Consider the following 19,910-nt stretch of genomic DNA (forward strand, 5'->3'; position numbering starts at 1 on the left):
GCAGATTGTATACAGTGTCCTATCTACAGGTTATAGAGGAGCAGATTGTATATAGTGTCCTATCTACAGGTTATAGAGCAGATTGTATATAGTGTCCTATCTACAGGTTATAGAGGAGCAGATTGTATATAGTGTCCTATCTACAGGTTATAGAGGAGCAGATTGTATATAGTGTCCTATCTACAGGTTATAGAGGAGCAGATTGTATATAGTGTCCTATCTACAGGATATAGAGGTGCAGATTGTATATAGTGTCCTATCTACAGGTTATAGAGGAGCAGATTGTATATAGTGTCCTATCTACAGGTTATAGAGGGGCAGATTGTATATAGTGTCCTATCTACAGGTTATAGAGGAGCAGATTGTATATAGTGTCCTATCTACAGGTTATAGAGGAGTAGATTGTATATAGTGTCCTATCTACAGGTTATAGAGGAGCAGATTGTATATAGTGTCCTATCTACAGGTTATAGAGGAGCAGATTGTATATAGTGTCCTATCTACAGGTTATAGAGGAGCAGATTGTATATAGTGTCCTATCTACTGGTTATAGAGCAGCAGATTGTATATAGTGTCCTATCTACAGGTTATAGAGGAGCAGATTGTATATAGTGTCCTATCTACAGGATATAGAGGTGCAGATTGTATATAGTGTCCTATCTACAGGTTATAGAGGAGCAGATTGTATATTGTGTCCTATCTACAGATTATAGAGGAGCAGATTGTATATAGTGTCCTATCTACAGGATATAGAGGTGCAGATTGTATATAGTGTCCTATCTACAGGTTATAGAGGAGCAGATTGTATATAGTGTCCTATCTACAGGTTATAGAGGAGCAGATTGTATATAGTGTCCTATCTACAGGTTATAGAGGAGCAGATTGTATATAGTGTCCTATCTACAGGTTATAGAGGAGCAGATTGTATATAGTGTCCTATCTACAGGTTATAGAGGAGCAGATTGTATATAGTGTCCTATCTACAGGTTATAGAGGGGCAGATTGTATATAGTGTCCTATCTACAGGTTATAGAGCAGATTGTATATAGTGTCCTATCTACAGGTTATAGAGGAGCAGATTGTATATAGTGTCCTATCTACAGATTATAGAGGAGCAGATTGTATATAGTGTCCTATCTACAGGTTATAGAGGAGCAGATTGTATATAGTGTCCTATCTACAGATTATAGAGGAGCAGATTGTATATAGTGTCCTATCTACAGGTTATAGAGCAGATTGTATATAGTGTCCTATCTACAGGTTATAGAGGAGCAGATTGTATATAGTGTCCTATCTACAGATTATAGAGGAGCAGATTGTATATAGTGTCCTATCTACAGGTTATAGAGGAGCAGATTGTATATAGTGTCCTATCTACAGGTTATAGAGCAGATTGTATATAGTGTCCTATCTACAGGTTATAGAGCAGATTGTATATAGTGTCCTATCTACAGGTTATAGAGGGGCAGATTGTATATAGTGTCCCATCTACAGGATATAGAAGAGCAGATTGTATATAGTGTCCTATCTACAGGTTATAGAGGGGCAGATTGTATATAGTGTCCTATCTACAGATTATAGAGGAGCAGATTGTATATAGTGTCCTATCTACAGATTATAGAGGAGCAGATTGTATATAGTGTCCTATCTACAGGATATAGAGGTGCAGATTGTATATAGTGTCCTATCTACAGGTTATAGAGGAGCAGATTGTATATAGTGTCCTATCTACAGGTTATAGAGGAGCAGATTGTATATAGTGTCCTATCTACAGGTTATAGAGGAGCAGATTGTATATAGTGTCCTATCTACAGGTTATAGAGGAGCAGATTGTATATAGTGTCCTATCTACAGGTTATAGAGGGGCAGATTGTATATAGTGTCCTATCTACAGGTTATAGAGCAGATTGTATATAGTGTCCTATCTACAGGTTATAGAGGAGCAGATTGTATATCGTGTCCTATCTACAGGTTATATAGGAGCAGATTGTATATAGTGTCCTATCTACAGGTTATAGAGGAGCAGATTGTATATAGTGTCCTATCTACAGGTTATAGAGCAGATTGTATATAGTGTCCTATCTACAGGTTATAGAGCAGCAGATTGTATATAGTGTCCTATCTACAGGTTATAGTGGAGCAGATTGTATATAGTGTCCTATCTACAGGATATACAGGAGCAGATTGTATATAGTGTCCTATCTACAGGTTATAGAGGAGCAGATTGTATATAGTGTCCTATCTACAGGTTATAGAGGAGCAGTACATATTGTATATAGTGCACTATCTGGTCTGGCACTTTTTTGGGGTACATGACACGGCCCAGTAATATGTAGTCGATGTGGTGATCTTGTGTCCATGTCAGTTATATGCAGATATGATTGTGAATGTGGCAGAAGTGATGTGTTGTGTGAACATGGCTGTAGTTCTGTCTGCTTAGTTTGTGCTGTAGCTCCAGAATGTTCTGATGTCAGGAGGCCTCGGATTATCTGATCTTTGACGTGTTGCGCTCTGTCGCCTCCGCCGCCTGCCAGCAGATTCCCCATCTATATTCCTGTCCCCAAGGTTGGGCTGGACAATCAATTGCAAAATAAACGAAACAAAAGTTCAGCTCCGGTGACCTCCCTGACCTCCCATCTCTGCCCTACTGTCCGTATGATGATTATTTGAGGTGAAACGTAGATTTATGGCTGGGATTGCTTCCGAGCTTTCTTATCACAGTCTGTATTTGCCTTGTGGTCTGATCACCACTAGATGTCACTATTGTTGTACTATAATCCCCATCATCCATTGCCATTGGTTTTCATGCGGCGCTATGTCTGGAGGTTCTCCTCAGGGAATAAGCGTCTTTCATCGGACAATCCCTTTAAGATTGTTTAAAAAATTGTGTTTTAGTATCAAACTTTATGAGAGTGGTGAAGAAGAGCGGCAGGTAGACCCCGGGGTGGTCAGTAGGCAGCAGCACCATGTTAGAGGTTACGATGCACGCCAGCCCTCCATGCCATGTAACGTGTGCGTTCTCCCTCTTCTTCTCATGATTGATAAGATCTACTGATGGCAATGTATAAGACTGGAAATCCAGCACAGACCTCCATTCATAGAGACTAAATCCAATACCAACATGAGGGATCTGCTGCCTCCGTATCCATTAGGTTGTGTTCCCCTGACACTAGTCCGGCCTTACACAATGCAGGATTACAGCACTCCCCTGTCTAGACCGAGGGGGGCAGTGCAGCAGGATTTCACAAAGCCCTCACGTCATGGAGTCACATCCACAACCTCCCAATCTTCTCTCTTGTACTTGTCAATGGCTTATAAAGAAACCAAGCTTCTTACTTTACATTGACTTTGCTTTTCCTTTGTATGTTTCCTTACCAGGATGGCCCCGGAGACATGACAGATTGACTGTGGCCGGCACTGAGATTCAAATCCAGGTGATAGTTTAGATAGAATTGCTGCTCTTGTAGAGTTTCCCTTTCTGTACTGACTGATGGGAGTGATGTAGAGCAGAAGTTGGGCAGGATTTGTGCTAATTCTGTAGAGCTTGCTCAGGTTTTTGCTTGTACATTGGCTGATAATGTGTGTGTGGCAGCCACCAGTAGGGGGAGCTCACTGCATACGCTACTATCATTGAGGTCGGACAATTTATGGCGCTGTACTTGGTAAGTACTGAAAAGACCACAGCGCTGGCCACTGCAGCCTCATCATTGTCAGACCCCTGCAGCTCTGTCCTAAGCACAGGTCATCCATTACATAGCCTGGATCTCCCCTGTCAGTGGCCCAAACGTGTGAATCCCTGCAATGAAGCTGCAGTGTGTGAATGTACACGTAGGGTCTCCCTTCCTCTTTGTTCCAGTTTCCATTCATGCCTCTTGCTTCTTGTGTGTCATAGTTCACCCCTCCATGTTTGCGACACCGTTATTCAGCGTCATGTGCGGTTATGAAATCAGTCTGGACAGATTAGACATATTATATCCTCATTGACCACTTTGTAATATCTTTTTTTCTTAGATTTCTTTATCGCTAAACCTCAATCCTGCCAGAATGTGACAAGAGAAGCGGCGCCCAGTCAGCAGTAAGTAGTGATGTATACCTATACCTAGTAATGAGGAGCGATCCATTATACAGTACAGTGCGCGGCCACTCAGATCTGTAGTAGTATCTGTCGGCTCACCATACCGGGGTGCGGCATGTTTGTGTCTGTGAACCATAGCACTTTCATGATGGACGTCAAGCATCCGTTATTTATTAACATTAAAGTCTATGGGTAACGGATAGGAACAGATGGGCGGCCATTGTTACTGTCTGGTTTTTCTGCACATGCTCAGAAAGCAGAAAGAAAATAAAGCAAAGACAATGGACACTGACTGATACTAACGGACACTAAGGGAGCGTTCACACTACCGTCGGTGTCGGACAGTTAGTGTCTGCTGCTAATGTCTGTTCAAAACCTTGCATGGACATTAGCAGCGGACACTAGCTGTCAGACACCGACGGTAGTGTGAACGCTCCCTAACAGACACTGACTGATACTAATGGATACGAAGCAGTCTGTTAATGTCTGTTGTGATAGGTGTTTTGTTGATTTTTTAACGGACACTATCATATCAGACATCCAATGGTAGTGTGAACCCACCCTAAGATGACTATAGAAGATGTCCGCTATAATACAGGCCGTCTTGGGCCTGCCACCATCACGTCTTCTCCTGGAATCAATAACTACATTCAGACACAAGATATAGAGAGCTGTGGGTGCACGTCCTGGTTATGTGTGATGAATGGTCGTCGTTCAGAGTCTCAGCCTGACGCTGTATCCATTCTGATATCTACAAGTCCAAATATGAATGGAGTTTTTTTACCATAATGGGAGCAGTTTTCCTCATGGATGGAGCATGCTGGGAAATATTGTACCTTTGTGTTGTCATACTGTATGTATAGCACCAGACAGCGGCTCAGCGTACGTCTGTACCTGTGACCAGCACTTAGTGGGAGGATTCCCTAACCTATCTATGCCAGTATCTATGGCACACACTCCTTTTCCCTGTCAAAGACGCACCACATTGTTGGCTATAACCACAAGGCGGGCTGGCGATACCTCCGCTCTACGAATATCCAGTAACTCGTAGCAGAGGTCTATATATAGGTGAAGTCTACACTAGTATTTGACTGCTGCAGATTTCAGTTCTGGCTCAGGAGACTCTTGTTATCATTCAGTCTTTAGTATATTCTCCCTCTGTGTGTCACCAGACTAAACAATGGAGTGAGACCCTCTCATGAAGTGTCTACGGTCCCAGACCCCCAATGAAGTAAGGCAGTGTCCACCATATAGCGGCAGCGGGTGTTCATTACCACAGAGCACACGTGATAGTCCTGAGCCTCTGCCGTTTCCGTGCTTGATCTCTGCCACACATGCCTGGTCACACACATACATGTTCCTTGGAAGAGGCTCACTCCGTGTCCGGGCCAGCGTTGCCTTTGAAGTGAACATGGATGAGTCAGATGGCTGCTGAGTCCAGACGTTTGTCTTTGAACTGCTTCCAGCTCTGTATTCTGACATGTGCGGACATTGTGGGCTCCAGACATCCGTGAAGGAGACATGAAAGGATTCAGCTGTGAACGTTACCACCAAAGACCTACCTCATCTGCCCCGAGGATCAGGGTAGTAGGCGAGGCTGGTACTTGTAGGACTGTAAAGTGTCACCAAAAGTTTTCCGTCTCTAGTGTAGGTAACTGGTTCAGTAATTGAGATGGGTAAGTGGCTAGCTGTGACTTGTAGTTCCCCAGTCCCCCGTCTCTGGAGCAGCTCGGGGCTGTATGTCTAATCATGTACTGTGCAACAATAGGTTGTATGTCTGCAGGAGTATATCATTAAAGGGATATCTAGTCGTAGTGTGGAGATCTGACATGGGGTTTAGAGAGAAGTCTCCACTACCTGCTGGACAGGACCAGATATAGTGCCCAGGAGGCATGGTGCCACTTAGGACCCACACATGGTATTTGCTAAGCGTGAAGGCTTGTCTTGGCCTATATCCCACCCAGTGCAGGGCATCTGTCTCCATGGCAGATCTAGTAGGAGAAGATGCCTGGACTTTGCCATTTAGAGGCGTTCTGGGTATTTCCTCCTGCCCACAATATCTGTAGGAAGACTCTGCCATTGGGGGACTGGTCGCCTGATCCATCACATTCAGGCGTGGGGTGATGTGGAGAGTTTAGAGCAATCCATCCCGCTCTCCCACAATGACGCACACCTCCTCCATAGCATTGCTTTTATTGTGTTAACTTAATAGTTTGTTTTCTCTCCAGTTCTCACATAATATTATCCGGTCCTTCTCCCACCAGTGACCAGGCCTGGGCCGGCCGCTGAGACCGGTAGCAGCAGAAAGGGTTAATTTATATTTAAGATATTTAAGATATTTACACTAACAAAAATAATATTCGTTCAGTACTCGGGGTGTCTGGTGGGGGGCAGGGGGGTCTCACTAATCTCAATGCACACAATGCTGTGACTGAAATGTCTAAGACCACGGAGTATATATATATATATATACTGTCATCACTGGTGGCGGTGGCGGCGGCGGCGGCGGCCCTCACACCACGACTTCAAGATAAATAATTGTATTTTACAATAAAAAAGGAGGCAGAGATATCGGCTGCTGGAGCCTCTGCAGAGAACCGTAGTAGAATAGACAGTCTGGAGAAATGCAGACAGCCCTCCACATTGTATAGGAGGGACGCAGGGGCCGTAGCAGAATAGACAGTCTGGAGAGATGCGGACAGCCCTCCACATTGTATAGGAGGGACGCAGGGGCCGTAGCAGAATAGACAGTCTGGAGAGATGCGGACAGCCCTCCACATTGTATAGGAGGGACGCAGGGGCCGTAGCAGAATAGACAGTCTGGAGAGATGCAGACAGCCCTCCACATTGTATAGGGGGGCCGCAGGGGCCGTAGCAGAATAGACAGTCTGGAGAGATGCGGACAGCCCTCCACATTGTATAGGGGGGACGCAGGCGCCGTAGCAGAATAGACAGTCTGGAGAGATGCGGACAGCCCTCCACATTGTATAGGGGGGCCGCAGGGGCCGTAGCAGAATAGACAGTCTGGAGAGATGCGGACAGCCCTCCACATTGTATAGGAGGGACGCAGGGGCCGTAGCAGAATAGACAGTCTGGAGAGATGCGGACAGCCCTCCACATTGTATAGGGGGGACGCAGGCGCCGTAGCAGAATAGCCAGTCTGGAGAGATGCGGACAGCCCTCCACATTGTATAGGAGGGACGCAGGGGCCGTAGCAGAATAGCCAGTCTGGAGAGATGCGGACAGCCCTCCACATTGTATAGGAGGGACGCAGGGGCCGTAGCAGAATAGCCAGTCTGGAGAGATGCGGACAGCCCTCCACATTGTATAGGAGGGACGCAGGGGCCGTAGCAGAATAGACAGTCTGGAGAGATGCGGACAGCCCTCCACATTGTATAGGAGGGACGCAGGGGCCGTAGCAGAATAGACAGTCTGGAGAGATGCGGACAGCCCTCCACATTGTATAGGAGGGACGCAGGGGCCGTAGCAGAATAGACAGTCTGGAGAGATGCGGACAGCCCTCCACATTGTATAGGGGGGACGCAGGGGCCGTAGCAGAATAGACAGTCTGGAGAGATGCAGACAGCCCTCCACATTGTATAGGGGGGCCGCAGGGGCCACACTGTCACGCAGCCCATGTAACAGTCCTTAATGGGGATGGTCACTTTGTCATGGTGGGTGTAGCTGTGTAGCTGTCATGACCGCTGACCACTCCCAGAGCAGGGCATCCTTCTGGGTAAGTGCCATCTTTCCACTGTATGTAGCAGGATGGGGTGTGCCCTAATGGTGTCCACTACAGCAGGGCGGCCATTTTTCAGTCGTTTCATTCTCGCACCTCCTTTAGTAAATAGGAGTCCAGTCATGGGGTGACCGCGCCGACATGCAGCTATTGTCCTGTAACATTGGGATTGTATCCTGCAATTATTCCCCAGTTCTGGGGTAGAGCCCTTCGTCTGCCCGCTGTGTGACATGGCGGCCTGTTGCCCTAGGGTGATTTGGAGTGTTCATAAATAGGGGAACCTGGAGGGTGAACCCAGGGCTGAGCTAACATAGTGTGGAGCAGGACTTCATGGTAGGATAGCAGGTGATGGAGCAGTGATATCTGTACATGGTTACACCAGCACCTCCAGCCCTACCAGCCCCAGCTCCATGTACAGTTTACAGGTTGATATGTCCGCCTAACTTGGGGCACTTCTGGGTCCACGTTCAGCCCTTTGGTGTTCGTGCGTTCGGCGACTCCGCACTTTTATCTTTTCCTCTAGGTGCTTCCATTTTTGTGCTTTTGCTTTCATGCTGAGAGGAGGAAGTGGCCTTCTGGGACCCTTAGCTGCTGGTACCTGTGGTGCCCCCGGGGGCCCTGGAGGGTGAGATGTCCGGCCCTTTCGAGCCCATAGCTCCTCACACATTTGCTCTCCCTTAGATCCCGGCTGCTGAACGAGCCGCATAAACTCCTGGTACCATCTCATCTGGGGCACGTGGTGAGCGCCAAGTGACTCTTCTGCCCGAGAAGGTGGAATAACCTCCAGATTCAGCTGCAGGAGGAGCTGCGTGAACCTGTGTTCTGAGGAGTGGCAGAGATATATCCCAGCATCGCGACGCATCACACTGCGCAGGAGAACACCCCGCTCTGTCTTTATTACCCGATCATCAAACTGCACCTGGAAAGACGGAAAAAATGACGTTTACATGGAGCTGAAGGGTACGCTAAAGAGGTGTGTGACCCCCAACCTGACCAGACATTGCAACTGCAGCTTTGGATGGGACTGGAGTACAGGACACAATTATAACTCAAAATCAGTGCAATGTATGTAAAAGAAAACAATTGCGCAGTCTATGGAGAATATATCACAGTGCAAGTCATAAACCAAGAGGATGTGAGCGATCATATAGGTGATGGGCAGGCCATTATACTGGAGATGTAAGCGATCCTATAGGTGACGGGCAGGCCATTATACTGGAGATGTGAGCGATCATATAGGTGATGCACAGGCCATTATACTGGAGATGTGAGCGATCATATAGGTGATGCACAGGCCATTATACTGAAGATGTGAGCGATCATATAGGTGATGCACAGGCCATTATACTGAAGATGTGAGCGATCCTATAGGTGACGGGCAGGCCATTATACTGAAGATGTGAGCGATCCTATAGGTGACGGGCAGCCCATTATACTGAAGATGTGAGCGATCATATAGGTGATGCACAGGCCATTATACTGAAGATGTGAGTGATCCTATAGGTGACGGGCAGGCCATTATACTGAAGATGTGAACGATCCTATAGGTGACGGGCAGCCCATTATACTGAAGATGTGAGCGATCATATAGGTGATGCACAGGCCATTATACTGAAGATGTGAGTGATCCTATAGGTGATGGGCAGGCCATTATACTGAAGATGTGAGCGATCATATAGGTGATGCACAGGCCATTATACTGAAGATGTGAGTGATCCTATAGGTGACGGGCAGGCCATTATACTGAAGATGTGAGCGATCCTATAGGTGATGGGCAGGCCATTATACTGAAGATGTGAGCGATCATATAGGTGATGCACAGGCCATTATACTGAAGATGTGAGTGATCCTATAGGTGATGGGCAGGCCATTATACTGAAGATGTGAGTGATCATATAGGTGATGCACAGGCCATTATACTGGAGATGTGAGCGATCATATAGGTGACGGGCAGCCCATTATACTGGAGATGTAAGCGATCCTATAGGTGATGGGCAGACCATTATACTGGAGATGTGAGCGATCATATAGGTGATGGGCAGACCATTATACTGAAGATGTGAGCGATCCTATAGGTGACGGGCAGCCCATTATACTGGAGATGTAAGCGATCCTATAGGTGACGGGCAGGCCATTATACTGGAGATGTAAGCGATCCTATAGGTGACGGGCAGGCCATTATACTGGAGATGTGAGCAATCCTATAGGTGATGGGCAGGCCATTATACTGAAGATGTGAGCGATCATATAGGTGATGCACAGGCCATTATACTGAAGATGTGAGCAGGATACGATGTGAGTGATCCTATAGGTGATGGACAGGCCATTATACTGGAGATGTGAGCGATCATATAGGTGATGGGCAGCCCATTATACTGGAGATGTGAGTGATCATATAGGTGATGGACAGGCCATTATACTGGATATGTGAGCGATCATATAGGTGATGGACAGGCCATTATACTGGAGATGTGAGCGATCCTATAGGTGATGGGCAGGCCATTATACTGGAGATGTGAGCGATCCTATAGGTGATGGGCAGACCTTTATACTGGAGATGTGAGCGATCCTATAGGTGATGGGCAGACCTTTATACTGAAGATGTGAGCGATCATATAGGTGATGGGCAGGCCATTATACTGGAGATGTGAGCGATCCTATAGGTGATGGACAGGCCATTATACTGAAGATGTGAGCGATCATATAGGTGATGGACAGGCCATTATACTGGAGATGTGAGCGATCATATAGGTGATGGACAGGCCATTATACTGAAGATGTGAGCGATCATATAGGTGATGGACAGGCCATTATACTGAAGATGTGAGCGATCATATAGGTGACGGGCAGCCCATTATACTGAAGATGTAAGTGATCCTATAGGTGACGGGCAGGCCATTATACTGGAGATGTGAGCGATCATATAGGTGATGGACAGGCCATTATACTGGAGATGTGAGCGATCCTATAGGTGATGGGCAGACCTTTATACTGAAGATGTGAGCGATCCTATAGGTGATGGGCAGGCCATTATACTGGAGATGTGAGCGATCATATAGGTGATGGACAGGCCATTATACTGGAGATGTGAGCGATCATATAGGTGATGGACAGGCCATTATACTGAAGATGTGAGCGATCATATAGGTGATGGACAGGCCATTATACTGAAGATGTGAGCGATCATATAGGTGACGGGCAGCCCATTATACTGAAGATGTGAGCGATCATATAGGTGATGGGCAGGCCATTATACTGGAGATGTGAGCGATCATATAGGTGATGGACAGGCCATTATACTGGAGATGTGAGCGATCCTATAGGTGATGGGCAGACCTTTATACTGAAGATGTGAGCGATCCTATAGGTGATGGGCAGGCCATTATACTGGAGATGTGAGCGATCATATAGGTGACGGGCAGCCCATTATACTGAAGATGTAAGTGATCCTATAGGTGACGGGCAGGCCATTATACTGGAGATGTGAGCGATCATATAGGTGATGGACAGGCCATTATACTGGAGATGTGAGCGATCATATAGGTGATGGACAGGCCATTATACTGGAGATGTGAGCGATCATATAGGTGATGGACAGGCCATTATACTGGAGATGTGAGCGATCATATAGGTGATGGACAGGCCATTATACTGGAGATGTGAGCGATCCTATAGGTGATGGGCAGACCTTTATACTGAAGATGTGAGCGATCCTATAGGTGATGGGCAGACCTTTATACTGAAGATGTGAGCGATCCCATAGGTGATGGGCAGGCCATTATACTGGAGATGTGAGCGATCATATAGGTGATGGGCAGGCCATTATACTGAAGATGTGAGCGATCATATAGGTGATGGGTAGCCAATTATACTGAAGATGTAAGTGATCCTATAGGTGACGGGCAGGCCATAAGTCCTATCTCGGAGAGTTCTAGAGATGGCTGTAGATTCCCCTGCTCCCACGTTGACTGTCTCTTGTACTTCTTACCTCTTTCCTTGGGGTTTCTGGGGCCTTTTGATGGATCCATGTGACTTGAGCTCGTAGTGATTTGGGGAGACACTCGAGGAAGACTGTGCTCCCCTCTACCCCGTACAGGCGCTTCTTCTGAATGCTGAGCCGCTGCTGCTCTGTATGGAGGAATGGGGCCATATTAATAACAGGGTCTTATAGGATCTCTGCACAGTGGCCGGCCCGGCGTGCGGGGTCACAGAACTAAGGATGAGGTGACTTCTCCTCTTCATCTGCTCGCCCTGTAAGATGGCTGGGGCTACTACTGAGGATTGTGTCTGACTTATTGAAGTGATGGCTGTGACTTGGCCGCCTTGTACGGTATGTGTATGGTATGGATGGTCGATTGGCACTAAATCAGACATTGCAATAGACACAAGAACAGAACTCACCTCCAGAACACAGTGTATTGGGGTCTCCATTCCTGACGTCCTGACGACGAGACCGCCTGGCGAGATGTAATGAGTATATGTCAAATTTTGGAACACGGTCTGCCCTGACCCCACGGCACTCTCATAGGTAGAAGGCTGGAGAGTTTATACATAGAACAATCCTAACAACGGGCCGGTATGGATGAGGAGGGGTCTCTTACCTCTTGGTGTTAGGCAGGTAACGGGTACAGCTGGCTCCATCCCAGGCACAATACGGGTCCCTGGCCAAGCAGCACTCAGCACAGGCTTTGCCATAGATACCACAGCGATGTAGAGGCACCTGGGAGACCCCGAGCGTAGACCCTACATACAATTGTTGCTGGGGAGAAAGTTAAGAGAATGTCAAGACGGAGTAACAAACATTGGCTGAGGGATTCACAAACACAGCATGGATTCTTCTGCTTACCCGCTTGGACGAGATCTGCATGCTGGTGACCGGGGACGCACTCTGAAAAAACGGGAGATGCAACTATATAAGAAACGGCAGAGGCGCTAACCCCGCCCCCACACCAGTGACATCACACCGCCATAAATTACATCACTGGTCTTTGAAAAAGGAATAACATATATATACTGATATAGCAATGTCTACATTATATCTGTCAGTGTCAGGGATCTGCTAGGGGTCACAGCCCCCAATTTCCCCCTTGGCTGAAGCCTTTGTAGCCCCTTTTGACTGTTCTCCTACCTTGAAGACCTGCAGCTCCTCCAGCACCAGCTCTTCCCTCTCACTCCAGTTGTGTTTGGGCACAGAGATGACTTTCAGGACAGTGCCCACATCTAGCAGAGAGCGAGCAGCATGTCAGAGCGACCAGGAGACATGACTGATACTAAGACATGGGCGCCACAGCCCGACCTCTCACCTGTGCCAATGAACATGACGTCATATTCTCCATCCGCAGCGGTCACCCTGTCCACGGCAAGCTGGGTGGAGGTGAAGTCAGCGTGACTGTGCAGGAAGATCGGCCTCCCAGTGCCGGGAGTTACAGGGTTAAACATGAGCGGGTGATTCCGGGCAAACTGCAGCACGTCATCCGGAAAGTTCTTTGTGGATTCAAAAGTTCCAAAAGTTTTACTAGGGCACTAGAAGGAGAGCAGGAGATGATTGTAATGGCTGCAAAACCCCATCATGGGAGCGCCCACCTCCAGATGATCACCTACCATCCCCGGGCGAGGATAGGGCACTCTGCCTTGATAGGACACCCACTGGTAGTTAGGTCCTTCCTTGTGGGCAAATGGTCCCAAGAAAGCTCTGCGGATGTCATTCATGGTGTAGACACAGATGGCAGAACCACGGAACACCGAACTGAGGGAAAAATACAGCAGAATAGTGAGCGCAGCTCTGGAGTATAATACAGGATAAGTAATGTAATGTATGTACACAGTCACTGTACCAGCAGAATAGTGAGCGCAGCTCTGCAGTATAATACAGGATAAGTAATGTAATGTATGTACACAGTGACTGTACCAGCAGAATAGTGAGCGCAGCTCTGGAGTATAATACAGGATAAGTAATGTAATGTATGTACACAGTGACTGTACCAGCAGAATAGTGAGCGCAGCTCTGGAGTATAATACAGGATAAGTAATGTAATGTATGTACACAGTGACTGCACCAGCAGAATAGTGAGCGCAGCTCTGGAGTATAATATAGGATAAGTAATGTAATGTATGTACACAGTGACTGCACCAGCAGAATAGTGAGCACAGCTCTGGAGTATAATACAGGATAAGTAATGTAATGTATGTACACAGTGACTGCACCAGCAGAATAGTGAGCGCAGCGCTGGAGTATAATACAGGATAAGTAATGTAATGTATGTACACAGTGACTGTACCAGCAGAATAGTGAGCGCAGCTCTGGAGTATAATACAGGATAAGTAATGTATGTACACAGTGACTGTACCAGCAGAATAGTGAGCGCAGCTCTGGAGTATAATACAGGATAAGTAATGTAATGTATGTACACAGTGACTGCACCAGCAGAATAGTGAGCGCAGCTCTGGAGTATAATACAGGATAAGTAATGTAATGTATGTACACAGTGACTGCACCAGCAGAATAGTGAGCGCAGCGCTGGAGTATAATACAGGATAAGTAATGTAATGTATGTACACAGTGACTGTACCAGCAGAATAGTGAGCGCAGCTCTGCAGTATAATATAGGATAAGTAATGTAATGTATGTACACAGTGACTGTACCAGCAGAATAGTGAGCGCAGCTCTGCAGTATAATATAGGATAAGTAATGTAATGTATGTACACAGTGACTGCACCAGCAGAATAGTGAGCGCAGCTCTGGAGTATAATACAGGATAAGTAATGTAATGTATGTACACAGTGACTGCACCAGCAGAATAGTGAGCGCAGCTCTGGAGTATAATACAGGATAAGTAATGTAATGTATGTACACAGTGACTGTACCGGCAGAATAGTGAGCGCAGCTCTGGAGTATAATACAGGATAAGTAATGTAATGTATGTACACAGTGACTGTACCAGCAGAATAGTGAGCGCAGCTCTGGAGTATAATACAGGATAAGTAATGTAATGTATGTACACAGTGACTGCACCAGCAGAATAGTGAGCGCAGCTCTGGAGTATAATACAGGATAAGTAATGTAATGTACACAGTGACTGCACCAGCAGAATAGTGAGCGCAGCTCTGGAGTATAATACAGGATAAGTGAAGTCTTTCTAGTGGTTTATATATCAGTAATGTCTTCTGTCCCTTCCACTAGACGTTCCTGGTTTCTTACCTAGATGTGGAGAACAGAGCATATATGAGCGGATTTCTCCTGTCCCGGGTTTGCAGCACAAATACGTCCTCTAGAAGAGGGAAACACATACATTAGTCGGTTTTTGGCTTCTTTTTAATGTCACAGGAGAATATATAGACGTAGACCTCTTCTTATAAGCAATTTATTAAAGCTCCAAACAGTGTCTGTGTGAAGGATATTGATGGATGATTATTTCCTGATGGTGGTAATGTTCCTTGCTTGGTTATGTATATGGGATTACTATCATGGTAGTGTGTTTTGCCGGGATTAACCTTTAAATTATTTTGCAAAGGAGCTTTTACCCCTAATATATTCTGTGGAATTATTTGCTATTAGTCCTCCACTTTCCTATGTACTGGCACTCTGGTACATGCAGTTTCACTCCCCCCCATTGTCAATGTTGTTAGATCATTATTTATGTCTTATACTTTTTTAGTGGATATCAATAAAATATTTTTTATGTTTTATTATTCTCAATGTGTGGTTGGTTTTTCTCTTTGGGTTTGTTATTAAATATGGGATTGTAGATTCTTTCGGAGGTAAGTATGGTATGGCGGATGGATTTACTGCATATCTATCTTCTGTACCCTTCATAGCCATATAACTGTTGATGAACTACAACTCCCAGCATAATGGAAGGTTCAGGAATGTAACTAGCAAAGACTTGTAATTGTAACTTGTAAGACTTATAAGACTTGTAACTTATAATGTCCCGTAGTGGCCCCTGCACACAGTATTATGTCCCATAGTGGCCCCTGCACACAGTATTATGTCCCATAGTGACCCCTGCACACAGTATTATCCCCCATAGTGGCCCCTGCACACAGTATTATGTCCCATAGTGGCCCCTGCACACAGTATTATGTCCCATAGTGGCCCCTGCACACAGTATTATGTCCCATAGTGGCCCCTGCACACAGTATTATGTCCCATAGTGGCCCCTGCACACAGTATTATGTCCCATAGTGACCCCTGCACACAGTATTATCCCCCATAGTGGCCCCTGCACACAGTATTATGTCCCATAGTGGCCCCTGCACACAGTATTATGTCCCATAGTGGCCCCTGCACACAGTATTATGTCCCATAGTGGCCCCTGCACACAGTATTATGTCCCATAGTGGCCCCTGCACACAGTATTATGTCCCATAGTGACCCCTGCACACAGTATTATGTCCCATAGTGGCCCCTGCACACAGTATTATGTCCCATAGTGGCCCCTGCACACAGTATTATGTCCCATAGTGGCCCCTGCACACAGTATTATCCCCCATAGTGGCCCCTGCACACAGTATTATCCCCCATAGTGGCCCCTGTACACAGTATTATGTCCCATAGTGGCCCCTGCACACAGTATTATGTCCCATAGTGGCCCCTGCACACAGTATTATGTCCCATAGTGGCCCCTGCACACAGTATTATGTCCCATAGTGACCCCTGCACACAGTATTATGTCCCATAGTGGCCCCTGCACACAGTATTATGTCCCATAGTGGCCCCTGCACACAGTATTATGTCCCATAGTGGCCCCTGCACACAGTATTATGTCCCATAGTGGCCCCTGCACACAGTATTATCCCCCATAGTGGCCCCTGCACACAGTATTATGTCCCATAGTGGCCCCTGCACACAGTATTATGTCCCATAGTGGCCCCTGCACACAGTATTATCCCCCATAGTGGCCCCTGTACACAGTATTATCCCCCATAGTGGCCCCTGCACACAGTATTATGTCCCATAGTGGCCCCTGCACACAGTATTATCCCCCATAGTGGCCCCTGCACACAGTATTATGTCCCATAGTGGCCCCTGCACACAGTATTATGTCCCATAGTGGCCCCTGCACACAGTATTATGCCCCATAGTGGCCCCTGCACACAGTATTATCCCCCATAGTGGCCCCTGCACACAGTATTATGTCCCATAGTGGCCCCTGCACACAGTATTATCCCCCATAGTGGCCCCTGCACACAGTATTATCCCCCATAGTGGCCCCTGCACACAGTATTATGTCCCATAGTGGCCCCTGCACACAGTATTATCCCCCATAGTGGCCCCTGCACACAGTATTATGTCCCATAGTGGCCCCTGCACACAGTATTATCCCCCATAGTGGCCCCTGCACACAGTATTATGTCCCATAGTGGTCCCTGCACACAGTATTATGTCCCATAGTGGCCCCTGCACACAGTATTATGTCCCATAGTGGCCCCCGCACACAGTATTATCCCCCATAGTGACCCCTGCACACAGTATTATGTCCCATAGTGGCCCCTGCACACAGTATTATGTCCCATAGTGGCCCCTGCGCACAGTATTATGTCCTATAGTGGCCCCTGCACACAGTATTATCCCCCATAGTGGCCCCTGCACACAGTATTATGTCCCATAGTGGCCCCTGCACACAGTATTATCCCCCATAGTGGCCCCTGCACACAGTATTATGTCCCATAGTGGCCCCTGCACACAGTATTATCCCCCATAGTGGCCCCTGCACACAGTATTATGTCCCATAGTGGCCCCTGCACACAGTATTATGTCCCATAGTGGCCCCCGCACACAGTATTATCCCCCATAGTGACCCCTGCACACAGTATTATGTCCCATAGTGGCCCCTGCACACAGTATTATGTCCCATAGTGGCCCCTGCGCACAGTATTATGTCCTATAGTGGCCCCTGCACACAGTATTATCCCCCATAGTGGCCCCTGCACACAGTATTATGTCCCATAGTGGCCCCTGCACACAGTATTATGTCCCATAGTGGCCCCCGCACACAGTATTATCCCCCATAGTGACCCCTGCACACAGTATTATGTCCCATAGTGGCCCCTGCACACAGTATTATGTCCCATAGTGGCCCCTGCGCACAGTATTATGTCCTATAGTGGCCCCTGCACACAGTATTATCCCCCATAGTGGCCCCTGCACACAGTATTATGTCCCATAGTGGCCCCTGCACACAGTATTATGTCCCATAGTGGCCCCTGCACACAGTATTATGTCCCCATAGTGGCCCCTGCACACAGTATTATCCCCCATAGTGGCCCCTGCACACAGTATTATGTCCCATAGTGGCCCCTGCACACAGTATTATGTCCCATAGTGGCCCCTGCACACAGTATTATGCCCCATAGTGGCCCCTGCACACAGTATTATGTCCCATAGTGGTCCCTGCACACAGTATTATGTCCCATAGTGGCCCCTGCACACAGTATTATGTCCCATAGTGGCCCCTGCACACAGTATTATCCCCCATAGTGTCCCCTGCACACAGTATTATGTCCCATAGTGGCCCCTGCACACAGTATTATGTCCCATAGTGCCCCCTGCACACAGTATTATGTCCCATAGTGGCCCCTGCACACAGTATTATGTCCCATAGTGGCCCCCGCACACAGTATTATGTCCCATAGTGGCCCCTGCACACAGTATTATCCCCCATAGTGGCCCCTGCACACAGTATTATGTCCCATAGTGGCCCCTGCACACAGTATTATGTCCCATAGTGGCCCCCGCACACAGTATTATCCCCCATAGTGGCCCCTGCACACAGTATTATCCCCCATAGTGGCCCCTGCACACAGTATTATACCCCATAGTGGCCCCTGCACATACTATAATGCCCCATAGTGGCCCCTGCACATACTATAATGTCCCATTGTGGCCCCTATAGGGTTTGTTACAGATATTACAAAAATTGCAGTTTCAGCATAACCTGAAAGTTTTAGGGTTCACCACCCATGGACTGTTATTATACTTTAGGGTCTTTTCAGACTACAGAGGCCTAAGACAGCAGGGAGTCACTCTGGAGCCCAGGAGAGGTGAGTAACTCCCCTGGTCCTTACATCATTACTGAAAAGACCCCACAATATAATAGCAGTTTCAGTTTGGACGTATTGAGTCCAGACAGAAGCACCAGGCGAATCTCACTAGATGAATCCTGCAGAGTTTGCTCAACAAATAACCTTTCTGCAGGCTTACTCACTGATCCACGGCTGCCTCTGCCTCCCCTTCTGCCCTCCAGGGGCCCCTGTGCCCCATATCAGTGACCAGAAGGGGGGAGCGCAGGCGGCCGTGAGCAGGACTGTTACTTGCTAGGGTTACTCCAGCTGGTAATGGAAAAGCAGCAGGGGCCCAGGCTATACCACTGCTATGGCGGTAGTGTCACATGAATGTGATGGGTCATGGTTTGTACGGTCGGTCCTTGTATTACTGTACTGTATATCTGCCACATGAAGAATGGAGTAATACAAGTAATGTTTAACCTGGAGAACATAAAAGCCGTCAGCCGTGTCCTCGCAGCGTCGGATTACATAGTTACAGGTGACGTATCCAAAACAAGCCGTCAATACTCACTCAGCTCGTCAAAGTAAGTGTCGCCCCCTGCCTCTTTCCCAGGCACACTGCACACCAGGCGCGCTTTCAGGAACGTGGTCCATTTGTTCACTAAGGTGCGTTGGCCGCCCAGGTCGTTCTGTAAGACACATGACAAGGCCCACAGAAGACATAGAAGAAGAGCGGGAGGGAGGGATAGCCTCATGTTACTGACTGGCCATAGAAGTAATTACCCGGCAGATCTGGCCGATCCGGGCGTAGGACTGTTTGACCCCTCCCAGACCCTCCACCGGCGTCTCCCGAAAGAAAAAGTAGATTTTATCATCGTCTGGGTTTTCACTCTCAGGTATCCAGAAAACTTTCACAAACTTGGGTTCTAAAACAGAAAAGCAGAATGGTTAGCATGTGGAGGACGGGCGGAGCGTTACCTGATGGGCCCGGCTTCTCATACGTGTCATATGTAATATATCATCATGTGTTATCATTCCCAGACCATAACATCCCCTCCCCCATAGGGCACTCAGACAGGTAAGAGCCT

At 47.3% G+C, this 19,910-nt stretch overlaps 1 protein-coding gene across 1 annotated transcript in view; it reads right to left on the reverse strand.

Annotated features, from left to right (window-relative positions):
- Positions 1-7,817: 7,817 nt before the first annotated feature.
- SEMA3B (semaphorin 3B) overlaps positions 7,818-19,910 on the reverse strand; it is a 28,855-nt gene continuing 16,762 nt past the window's right edge. The window contains exons 8-18 of the mRNA XM_075287260.1: positions 19,606-19,748; positions 19,394-19,511; positions 15,014-15,083; positions 13,416-13,560; positions 13,118-13,337; positions 12,943-13,034; positions 12,661-12,702; positions 12,416-12,573; positions 12,216-12,271; positions 11,803-11,942; positions 7,818-8,733 (exon numbers count right to left, since the gene is read on the reverse strand). Coding sequence (XP_075143361.1) covers positions 8,254-8,733; positions 11,803-11,942; positions 12,216-12,271; positions 12,416-12,573; positions 12,661-12,702; positions 12,943-13,034; positions 13,118-13,337; positions 13,416-13,560; positions 15,014-15,083; positions 19,394-19,511; positions 19,606-19,748 — 1,664 coding nt within the window. The 3' untranslated portion in view covers positions 7,818-8,253. The remainder of the gene's footprint in view (positions 8,734-11,802; positions 11,943-12,215; positions 12,272-12,415; positions 12,574-12,660; positions 12,703-12,942; positions 13,035-13,117; positions 13,338-13,415; positions 13,561-15,013; positions 15,084-19,393; positions 19,512-19,605; positions 19,749-19,910) is intronic.

Source organism: Leptodactylus fuscus, chromosome 9, assembly GCF_031893055.1.
Source record: "Leptodactylus fuscus isolate aLepFus1 chromosome 9, aLepFus1.hap2, whole genome shotgun sequence".
Classification (NCBI taxonomy): Eukaryota; Metazoa; Chordata; class Amphibia; order Anura; family Leptodactylidae; genus Leptodactylus; species Leptodactylus fuscus.